We start from the raw sequence: 11,734 nt of genomic DNA, 5'->3' as shown, positions 1-11,734 counted from the left end.
GGAGGTGGGCTGGGAGCTGGGAGGTGGGCTGGGAGGTGGGAGGTGGGCTGGGAGCTGGGCTGGGAGGAGGGCTGGGAGGTGGGAGGTGGGCTAGGAGGAGGGCTGGGAGGTGGGCTGGGAGGTGGGAGGAGGGCTGGGAGGTGGGAGGAGGGCTGGGAGGAGGGCTGGGAGCTGGGAGGTGGGCTGGGAGGTGGGAGGAGGGCTGGGAGCTGGGAGTTGGGCTGGGAGGAGGGCTGGGAGGTGGGAGTTGGGCTGGGAGGTGGGCTGGGAGGTGGGAGGTGGGCTGGGAGGTGGGCTGGGAGCTGGGAGCTGGGCTGGGAGGTGGGCTGGGAGCTGGGAGCTGGGAGGTGGGCTGGGAGCTGGGCTGGGAGGAGGGCTGGGAGGTGGGAGGTGGGCTAGGAGGAGGGCTGGGAGGTGGGAAGTGGGCTGGGAGGTGGGAGGAGGGCTGGGAGCTGGGAGGTGGGCTAGGAGGAGGGCTGGGAGGTGGGCTAGGAGGAGGGCTGGGAGGTGGGAGGTGGGCTGGGAGGTGGGAGGAGGGCTGGGAGCTGGGAGGTGGGCTAGGAGGAGGGCTGGGAGGTGGGAGGTGGGCTGGGAGAAGGACTGGGAGGTTGGGAGGTGGGTGGCTCAAATAATCAAACAGGAATGTGAAATACAAGGGATTGAGGCCATTCACTGAATCCATCCAGAACACATCCTGCCTGGGAAAATCTATACAACCGTTAGCTTTTATGTTGACCTTGACAATGATTTCATCATGCTAAACTGTACATGTCAATATTTTGGCCACCCAGACAGACAAACAGACAAAAACATCCAGAAATCAACTACTGGTACGACATTTTGGATGCAAGTATTTAAGACATTCTCTTTGTTGGTCTTTGTAACTCTCCCCTTTCATATTCCCTCCCATACATCAGTGCCCATAGGGTGAAGAGCACTGCGGTGTCTGCCTACCCTTTAAATTTACAGGATTCAGCTAACTACACATCCTCTTCCTCATCTTCACACTCACACTACACTAAAATGGCAGTATTCTGACTTGAGATCTACATGCTTAGCTTGTATTTTTCATGCAAGTCTCCCGTTGACATTGATAAATGATGTACACAGAAGTCTGAGCTACATACGCTCATCTCATGTCAGAATATTTCATATTTGAGTGTGGGACTTAGAATAAAGCAGATATGCCTCATAGCAGAGTCAACATTTAAATGGGAGATGTTACTCTACCCAGAGTCCACCTCTAAAACAAACACATTCTCTAAGCAAGGCCTTGTTGACCCACCCACTGGCCACTTGCACTCTAGGTAATCTAAGTGTCCATCCCTACACTGACTCCTGACCCCGGACCTCTGACCTGTTCACCTCACTGACCAAATGGTTGGAACAGGTTGCACTTTGGGAGAAACTGAACTGTGCAAAAAAAAGCAGACCAAAGGATAAACAATAAAATAGAGCATCTATAAAAAGGGTCATGCATGATTTACCCTTAAAAAGATCTACTTTAATTTACCTGGAAATTAATGCAGGCAGAGAAACAATAAATAAAGTAAAGTCATTTTTTGTATAAATTAAGACTTATGAAACATGATACACTGGAGCAAGATAAGACAAGAATGTATTAAGTTTCAGTTTTGGTTAGGAAGGTAACAAGATGCTCTTGACCAGAGAAGTTCATCATGCCAATCATACTTGAGTCCCCATGTCCATGGTACATGCTCTGAAGAGTTCAGAATAATCTTCTAGGCAAAGTAGAAAAACTATCCATCAGTGATCCAACAAAACAATACTGCTCATTGGAATTACTTCAGAACAACAGTAAATAGTGTGCAAGAGCAAACCCTTCAGGGCTGGATGCAATCCGTATAGGAAGCTTAACATTTTAAAGGTCATTTCGGATTGAGCCGACATATGCAGCTATTACCGTGAATGCAGTCTCCGCGAATATGGAAACAATGCCTTTCAATTTCAATCACGCTGTAACCCTGATATTTAGCGCTACAGATTGAATCAAGCCCTTAGTGTCCAACTGAGCTTGAATTAGAATTTTCTTCAGTTCTGTGTTGCATTGTCCACTTCTCTTCTTGGATTATTGTTATTTTGGATCAGGAGAGTGTAGTGACCTATTGCAAGAATGGGGTTGGAGGAGGCATCGGTAGACATGTCAGGACATGACCCTCCTTCACCCTCTCCCCAACTCCCCTCTAAGACTCAGCTGGTGCTGGCACTTCAAGTCCTCACAACACGTAGTGACAGCTAGAGCCAGGTCTCACAGCAAACTGCCAAAGAGGAACTTCCAACACCCATTACAACATTTTAAACCCCAAACACCTACTAGGTGATGGGGACAGGAAGAGGAGGGGAGGAGGTTGTCAATCTGTCTTTTTCTCTCCTCTTCCTTGGCGAGGGCAGAACGACTGGGACAAGAAGAGTCTAAAGTCTCAGATACACTAGGGAGAGAAAACTGTTTATGGATTAGTTAGTTATAATCAAGCTGAAGAGGAGTCCGTATCTGGTCACTCTCCTCTCTCATGTATCCTATGTCCAAACAGGTCCTCCTTCATGCTATTAAATTAAAGGCCCTGTGCAGAGGATGTTTCTTCTTCTTTCTAATTTCATATCACAGAATTATCAGAGTGAGAAGAGCAAAGACATGGTCCGTAGTACAAGTATTTCATGATTGAATGGAAAGAAATCCAGGCTGTGTGAGTGTGTGACTGACTGATATGTTGATGGGTCTTTCATGGAAGGCTGAGAACACAGGCGCGGTATGCCGATAGTACACTGGGATTAGGGGGTTGTTGGATTTTACAGTACAAGCAGCAGGTTGTTGGATCTTACAGTACAAGCAGCAGGTTGTTGGAGCTTACAGTACAAGCAGCAGGTTGTTGGGTTTGTTTGCATGAATAACGTCCAAACCTCTCTCTCAGAAACGATATGACATCATTGACATCATTCTGTGTACAAGGTCCTCTCAGGAGCGTTGGTGGTTCTTTAAACGTCTGTAAACTCACAGTAGCATTAGGGTGGATCAAGGTGTGTTTTCACACTTATACAATGGTTCCGTTTTTCATGAAGAAAATTAAAAATTCTTTTTTTTTTATTGCACAAACAGGAAGTTAAAGAGTGTGATTTTATCTTCACAGCTGGAATCCAGTGCATGATGCAAAACAGAGAAATCTGAGGAAAAAGGAGAGAGAGAGAGAAAATACCCATTAGACAAAGTGTTTAAGACGTCATGGAAAATATCTCTGCTTTTGCGCCTCGAAAAAAGGCTCAAAAGTAGACAATTTAACACATTTGCTAAGATTCAAAAGTTCAGGGACAGAAAAATCCCTCAGATAGGGTCTGGAGTCTATCTTCACTCTTTTACTGTCCCCCCTAACTCCTTCTCTTTCTCCCCTCAGTAAAAAAAACAACTAAACAGACACTGCCTTGCCTGCCGTGGCATTTGCACCTGTTTCTCTAGAGACTTGTCAGAGATATCATGCATTAGGCTAGAAGGCTAATGGACTCCTTTGTGAAATTCATCCACTTTACTGCCATTCCCCCGACACAGTTAGGGTTCTTTTTATCGCTCCCCCAAATCTAAATCCAGCTAGATATTTCAAATCTGACAGCCTTTGACTTCCGCTCTGCATCTTATTCTGACTTTTTGGTTTTAAAAGCTTTCTTTTTTTCAGCATTACACCGCAGATGGTTTATAGCCTTGGGAAGGCCCCATGTGTAACGCGAGTCTAATATCCATTTTAAATACATATCCTCCTCCCCCATCTCTCGCCTTCTTCCCATGTGGCCCTATCTTGAGGGGGAAGCCCAATCTTACAACTGGCTGTGGTGGCTAGAGGAAACGCACATACAGGCACACACATGCAAACACGCACGCACACGGACACACACAGGCAAACGCGCGCACACACACACACACACACACAGATGAGTGCATAACGGTCGCTCCGCCAACTCTGCCTCCCGGAAGAGGCCTTTCTCATTTAGGCTTCCAGAAAGATCCAGTTATACTGGCCTAGTGATGGGGATATCTGCCTGGAGGTCATCGCATAGCAAAGGATGAATAACAATAAGCAAGCATCTCTATCCTCTCCAACGCATGAGTGGAAGGAGCTAGCTGACTGATAATGAAATCCTCATTTCAGATTTTGAAGGATTCTATACCCTGGAGTTTCCCAGTCCTTACCAACCTTGGAAGTTACAAAATGGAATGATAACAAATTGCATTTTATCAGTATTGGCACCCTTGCGAGACTAAAGCAGATCTCTGAACAAAAGCATGAATTGGCTTGAAACCAGATACCTAGTGGGGCTGTAACCAGTACAAGCCAGCAGGACGGACTAGACCTAATAGAGGGAGAGAGAGGAAGGGAAAAGGGAGGGATGAAGAGAGAGGAGAGGGAAGTGTAGAGGGGAGTCCCCCTGGGAAGTGTTGAGCAACTAAAAAAGTGTGAAAACAGACTAACTGAAGAGGAGAGATCTGTTTTTCACCCTTCTCTCCTCCCCTCCCACTATTTAGTGGCCAGTAATACATCAGTGTCACTGTGTCTCTGTGTGGAGTCACCACTCCACACTATGACTGTTTACAGAAAAATGGGCACCTACGCAAAAGAGAGGATCAGGCCTTACAATAAATCAGTGACTGAAATCTGAAATAATTGTACACCCAAAAGCAGTATTTTGCATTGGTCTAGTCTAGAGGGTTAAAGCTTTCACTGCAGTCTCTGTTTCAGAGATGAGTCACTGAAGAAAAATGTGCACTTAAGTCAGGGAGCATTTCATCAAAGGAGAGCACAGAATAGTGGAGCAGAGAGGCGCATCAGTATCCCAGGCCGATCAATCTATTTATCTATCCTTCCCTCTGTCTCTCCCCTCTCTTTGGCTCATGAGCTGAGGGCCATTTCACCAAGGTCTGCAAAATGAGAAGGTCTGCCAATTGTGTGTCTGCATGTGTGTCTGCGTGTGTGTGTGTGTGTGTGTGTGTGTGCGCGCATCTGTCCGCATGTGTGCATGTGTGTCTGCCTTTATGCGATCGTGTGTGAAAGAGAGAGTCGGATTATGACACCAGGGTCTCCAGTGTTCAGAATGAGCAGGGTTGCCAATGGTCTGTGCTCTACATCCGTCTGGCCTGCTTATCGTCAAGGAGACAGAGAGTGGTTACTATAAGGCTTTGCAGATACACACAGACAGACACACAGACACAGGGCACAGGGGAGAGGTGGGAGAGACTGGGGCTGCTCAGAGCAACAGTAAACACTCACTTCCTGTCCAGGCACTGTTATTTGTCAGGGCCGGAGTGTGTGTGTACTGGCTGTGTTTTGCTTGTCTGCATGGCTGTGCAGCCGCGTTCTCTCTGAAAGACAGGCACCAAAGCCTTACTCCCTGTTACCACCCTCTGCCTCCTCATCTCAGTAACTCCAGACGGCCTCTCTCTCTCTCTCACCTCCCACCCAGAGCACCATAAACCCATCAAAAAGAGGCACTTGAGAGTGGATTAGCCTCACCAGGATGTTGTAGCTTGCCGGCATGTAACTTGTCTAATTGGCCTCCCCCCTCTCAACCCCCTCAGACAAATTTCTCCCACAGGGACAATAAAAGTATTCTGTTCTGTTTCAATTACCCCCTGTGTGCCTCCTCCTTCACTGCCTCGTGCAGGTTGAAGTTCATTGTTATGAGTCTTGTCCTGTAGGCAGAACTGAGTGATTTCCCCTTAGGCCAGCCACAAAGTCAAAATTGTCTCACCCCAACCCTGCGCTCTCATAACTCTCATAACCTACACATACAATCCCCCATCCTATCACTCACTCCCCTCTCTCCACACAGTGGTCTGGTGTATTTTGTTTCTCCCTGTATCTGTGGTTTTCACTGGTATCGACAGACACAAATCAAATAGCTGCGGCTGCTTGGTTAGTATTCAAAGCATGCAGTTCAGCCATGGCCAAAATCGCATGGCAATCTAACTACTCTATCAATAGTCCATTTGTGCTTGATTCAATCAGGATCTTTGTAGGGTGACTGAGGGAGAACAGGATTTTTATCTACTGGCCATTGAATGAAAACAGCTGTCTTTAACCTATGAGCTGGGAATTTTACTGCCTATCATCCCAGTATGTGACAATGAGAGCTCAAAACACAGCCCAATAGATATGTGACAATGAGAGCTCAAAACACAGCCCAATAGATATGTGACAAAGAGTGTTTATTAGAAAAACTGACAAGAAACTGTCTTATGCACTCAGCTCAGCTGAGAATACTTGAAATCGCTTGGACTCTCCAGTCTGGACTGCCCAGTGTATCACTAATACATTATGCATTCCATCTCATTCCCCTACTGACAGATAGTAACAAACAAACAGACAACGAGAGAGAGAGAGAGAGAGAGAGAGAGAGAGAGAGAGAGAGAGAGAGAGAGAGAGAGAGAGAGAGAGAGAGAGAGAGAGTTAGAGAGAGAGAGAGAGAGAGAGACTGATCACCATACCTCATGAGAGGGGGGTTGGGATGGAGGTGTGGGGCTATCCCAGAATGCCATGCAGGTCAGGCTGGGAGATGTTTCCAGGTGCTGACGAAGGCGGTGGGGATGAGGGAGTAGGGTACGGTAGTGATGCTGTTCCAAGCATCCAGCGTCGGGTCATAACAGTCCAGAGTCTTACACCGCTGTGTGCCAAAGTAGCCCCCCACCACATACAGTTTGTTACCTGACGCTACGGCCTGGCAGCTCATTCTCTTAGCCGTCACGTCTCCCACTTTAGTCCACTGGTAGGTATCGCTGCTGAACTTATAGGCCGAGCACGCCGAGAACTCTGTGTCCCCGCCCATCACAAAGATCTGATTGCCGAGGACGGCGGCGGCAGTGTAGCGCCAGGGCTGCGGGCAGGAGGCGGGAACCATCCAGCAATTCTCCTGCGGGTCGTAGCACTGCACCTTGGGAAGTTTGTCGTGGGTGACGCTGGTGCCGCCGAAGGCGAAGAGTTTCAGCTTGACGCTGACCACCGCCGCGTTGCTCACGCCTTCCCTCAGCGGAGCCACCATGGTCCACTTATTGGCCGCCGGGTCGAACTGCTCCACCTGTTTCAGGGACACCGAGGGCGAGGCGGGGAGGCAGCCGGTGCCGGCCGTGTGTCCTCCAACCACGTACAAGCAGTGTTTCAGCTCGGCTGACCCGTGGCCGAAGCGGGCGATGAGCATGGGCGCCGCCTTGGACCACTCCTCATGCACTGTGTCATAGACCCACACGTCTTTGGACACACCGTTCTCCGAGCCCCTTCCACCGGTCACGTAGACCTTACAGCCGATTGCGCACGCGCTGAACTCCTTCCTGGGGCTGGGGATGTCCGCCTTGGGGATGATCTCCTTGGCCTTCTGGTCCACCAAGTACAGCTTGTCACACATGAAGGTCTGTCCTCCCAGGAGGAACAGGGCGTGGCTGGTCTTCCTGGGCCGGGCGCAGGTGCTGTTCACCACCCCGTCGTTCTGGAGAATCTTCAGTTTGCAGTGGATGGCCTCGTCCACCAGCTCCTTGCTCTTTAACTGGGCGTTGATCAGCTCCTCCGTGGACACGTTCTCCATGAGGAAGATGGCGGGGAGGAGTGCCAGGCGGACGGTTTGCAGCAGTTCCGGCAGGTGGCAGTGCCTCCTCTCCAGGTCGTAGTTGACCCAGTTGAGGGTGGCCTCGTAGACCAGCCTCTCGTCCTCTGTCTCCAGCTCCTCGTGGGACAGGAGCTGCACCACCATGTCTTTGGGGAGCTGCAGGAAGTCCTCTGTCTTGCAGATGGCGGGGAAGTTGCTGAGGCACATGCCCCAGGAGAGCTCAGACAGCTTGGTGCACTGGTGGGCGTCGGACAGCAGCAGCATGCCCAGGCAGTTGGACGGGTGCAGGTTCCTCTCCAGGAACTCGGCGCAGGCGTCCCGGATGTCCTGGAACTCCAGCATGTCCCCGGCCTCCAGGAGAGACTCTGCGTTCTCCTCGTTGATGACCACGCGAGAGGAGTAGGCGTAGTCTAATAACAGCTCCAGGACCTCAGGGTGGATGGAGTCCCTGAAGTCAACCTCACTGGCCTGGCTTTCCCGGAGACCTCCAGAGAACATAGCCTGACGGACAAACAAGGGGGTGGGAAACCAAGAGTTAGCGCATTAGCATTTAGTCCAGCTAGTGTTACCATGGCAGCTAAACGTGACTTGTTTTCCAATGGCAAACACCAACAGTACCCTGCCTAGGGTAACAGTGTTTTTACCTGGAAGTAGCGGCTACAGGCGGCCAGCACGGCACGGTGGCAGGGGAAAGAGCGGCTCCCGGCGTGGAGGAGGACGTCGGTGAAGAGACGTTGCTGCCGCAGCGTGTTCAGGTGCATCAGGACGCTGTCAGCGTACGACGACTTGTGGAACAGGTAGATGTTCATGGAGCCGGTGCTGGCACGCGACTTGCGGTTCTCATGGACGCACACAGACATTTTCATTGAATCCTGGAGAAAGAGAACAAAATTATGAATTGTATTTGCATTATTATACTGTATAATAATCAAGTAATAGACATAGCCAGTGGCATGAGTGATTCTAAAAAGAAAACCCATACAAAACATATGGAAACCCATACAAACACATCATAGAAAAATGCATGATAATATATTTAAATTTAAAGCATTGGGATGTAGCCTACAGTTCAAAGTCTTTTTTCTAACCAGAAACCCTGAATATAAATGGAAGCTAGTCCAAGCCAAGCCAAACCCTGTAAGAGTGTATTACTCATCTCTACACAGTCCTAAGGAAGGGTAGTGAGTCTCCATCACATTCTCAGGATGCATCCCAATTAGCCCCCATTCCCTATAGAGCCCTATAGGTCCTGGTCAAAGTAGTGCACTATATAGAGAATATGGTGCCATTTGGAATGCAACCTCTCAGTCTCATTTTGATTTCAGGCAGGGTGTGTGATATGATCAATATCAGCAGGGTCGCTCCCTGGGCTGGGATCAAGAAAGCAATGCCTGTCTGCCAGAGGCGCTGATATGACTGGGACAGGCAGACAGATAGCTGCTGTGCCGGATGATGTCATGACACATACACACACAGACCCTGTCTGATCTGATGTCTGGGGCTGGCTGGAATCTGTCAAATCATTGCCAGGTGTTCAAAGTGGACCAGGGATACAGACAGAAGAGGTGGGGGGGGGGGGCTAGGCAGGGAGAAAACTTGCAAAAGTAAACAGCAAGGCATGTGTATCCTATAACTGTCCAATCCCTGCAGGAAAAATAAACCCTATCACTGGGCAAAATGCCAATTTAACCCGTCAGTGTAAACAGCCGTCATCTACGAGTGTATATTCAAATCCAATCAGTCTTAATTGTCATGTAACCAATACAATGCCGGCGGTCCCCAACTGGCTGTCATCGTCTCTGCGCGAGAGGTTAATTGTGTTGTTAAACCCAACGCTCCACGGGACTAAAATTGTGTTCCTTGCCGAATTTAACCGAATAAGGAACATTAATGACACATCAGCAGCTATGTTGGCACTATATCACACCTGATGCCCTCCGTTAATCTCGTTACACCGGGAGCAGCTGTGAAGGGCACCCAGGGAGACCATTCAGAATAGACCGGGTTTAATCAATAAGAAGACAACACATTATAAGGGTTACAATTGTAAGGGATGATTTCTTATTTTTATAAATATAGCCTCAGTGTTTCTAGATGGGATTTGCTTGAATATATTTATAAAAGACGTACACATGCTAAAAGTCCTCTTCATGCCCTAAAAATAACACATTTTAGGCTATATGAGCTCAATCTTTGCTTTGTCTTGCTTCTCTCGTTAAAGTATGCTAGAATATATGCAGCCAATTAACATGATAAAGCAAATGTAAAAACACAACGTTGCCTCTGAATATTGTCCTCTAAACTATTCTAATATGGCATCTCCTAGACAGATGTTTGAGGAATTCCTTTAAGTGTCATGCTGCAAAATCCATTACAGGATGGTGTCTTTAGGCTATGTTCTTAAATTAGGCGTTTCCCACAAAAATACATAATACTGGTAGATGTGATCCTCTCAAATGCTCCATCAGAGCTCCTCCATGCATGGAGCCTATATCACAACATCAACAATAATGGCAATAACAATTCTCAAATGTGAAAAATACAAATAGACTATGTGCCATTCCTACCTCTTTGGGTGAAAGTAGGAGTTCAATTTTGTCTGCTTTATCCCTCGAACATGCCACTGCTGGAAGAGTAGCCACGATGCTGGTTCAAGCAAGCCACTTGTGCTTGGGAGAATGCGCGTCTTGGGTTCGTCAAAAAGGAATAGCCTTATTTGGAAAGGATCTGGACAATATTTCTATCCTATATAGATGTCAATGGACTCGACTCATCCAAATGTGTCGTTCAGTGATTAGATCTCCAGTTCAACATTCGTCGTTCCGTCCAGATTTAAGAAATTAAGATAAAGGTTTGCGCTCGCGGACTGACTCCAGACTTGCTTCTGATCCTATAGCAGGTCTATGTCGATAGTGCATACCGTGCGCTCGGTTGATTCGGGTCTTCCCTCGGTAAAATCAATGGGTGTGTTTATAGTGAGAAAGGGGGAGGAACGTCCTCGTGTCGAGGAAGCGGAGTGGGAGAGGTAAGCTATGCAAAGTAGTGTGATGGGAACGGAGCAGCAGCAGCAGAGGCGGTAGGACAACGGAAGGGAGAAGTAATAAAACAGTAAAATAGTCAGTGAGAAAGAGTCTGCCGACTCAAATCTAAGAGTAGTACAATTTACTCACCTGCAGAACTGTGCCCTTTATTACAAACAGACACATTGTATCCTGATCCGTCAGAAGGCCTATATAGCCTATAGCCTACCTACACTCTGTAATGTATATATGAGTTCAGATTTGCACACCATACGAGGCCTACTGAATGATAAAATGCACAAAATATGATTTATATTAGGCTACATTTGATTTCCATGAAGTCAACTTCCTTAAAGGGAAACGTCACCATTTTCCAACTTCATAGTCATCATCTCCAGCACCATCCCAATATCAACATGTGAAAATTGTGCATTTCTACGTTTTGTCCTAAAACATAGAGGAAGATAAACGTTTCCAATGACATCATAGGTCTGCATCATGTGATTTTGATCAATTGTGAGTAGGTATTGCCTACTAATTGTCTACTAATTGGTTGATGATGTCATTGGAATCACATATTTCTCTATCAGGAGTGTTTCTGGACAAAAAAACAAACGGAATGGGGCTAAACACAGGCAAAATCCTAGAGGAGAACCTGGTTCAGTCTGCTTTCCACCAGACACTGGGAGATGAATTCACCTTTCAGCAGGACAATAACCTAAAACACAAGGCCAAATCTACACGAGTTGCTTACCAAAAAGACTGCCTCACAGTTCAAATCTATGGCAAGACTTAAAAATGGTTGTCTAGCAATGATAAACAACCAATTTGACAGAGCTTGAAGAATTTTGAAAATAATAATGTACAAATATTGTACAATCCAGGTGTGCAAAGCTCTTAGAGACTTACCCAGAAAGACTCACAGCTGTAGTCGCTGCCAAAGGTGATTCTCACATGTACTGACTCAGAGATATGAATATTTCAGGGAGACATTTCTGTATTTCATTTTCAATAAATGTACATTTCAAAAAATATGTTTTCACTTTGACATCATGGGGTATTGTGTGTAGAGGGGTGAGATGTGTTTTGTTGCTTAAACCATTATAAATTCAGTGTGT

General features: G+C 47.4%; 1 protein-coding gene across 2 annotated transcripts; it reads right to left on the bottom strand.

The window, feature by feature from the left end:
- Positions 1-904: 904 nt before the first annotated feature.
- On the bottom strand, positions 905-10,598 carry LOC115159849 (ectoderm-neural cortex protein 1). Of its 2 annotated transcripts, none has more exons than XM_029709912.1 (4): positions 10,164-10,598; positions 8,241-8,468; positions 6,488-8,097; positions 905-3,180 (listed from the first exon to the last, which is right to left on the bottom strand). In XM_029709912.1, exons 2-3 carry the CDS (start codon positions 8,460-8,462, stop codon positions 6,544-6,546), a joined length of 1,776 nt encoding a protein of 591 aa, XP_029565772.1. In that variant the 5' UTR covers positions 8,463-8,468; positions 10,164-10,598; the 3' UTR covers positions 905-3,180; positions 6,488-6,543. The 2 variants fall into 2 exon arrangements, with proteins under 2 accessions (XP_029565772.1, XP_029565773.1); XM_029709913.1 differs by lacking the exon at positions 10,164-10,598 and adding an exon at positions 8,898-9,142.
- Positions 10,599-11,734: the final 1,136 nt, after the last annotated feature.

This window comes from Salmo trutta, chromosome 23 (assembly GCF_901001165.1).
Source record: "Salmo trutta chromosome 23, fSalTru1.1, whole genome shotgun sequence".
NCBI classification, from domain to species: Eukaryota; Metazoa; Chordata; class Actinopteri; order Salmoniformes; family Salmonidae; genus Salmo; species Salmo trutta.
This window is presented reverse-complemented; position numbering and strand designations above follow the sequence as displayed.

Bases quoted from the DNA above. Each gene is read 5' to 3' on its own strand.
- LOC115159849 (XM_029709912.1), bottom strand. From the start codon at position 8,462: ATGAAAATGTCTGTGTGCGTCCATGAGAACCGCAAGTCGCGTGCCAGC. The intron at 8,098-8,240 runs GTAAAAACACTG...TTTGTCCGTCAG, and splicing joins CCTGTAGCCGCTACTTCCAG to GCTATGTTCTCTGGAGGTCT.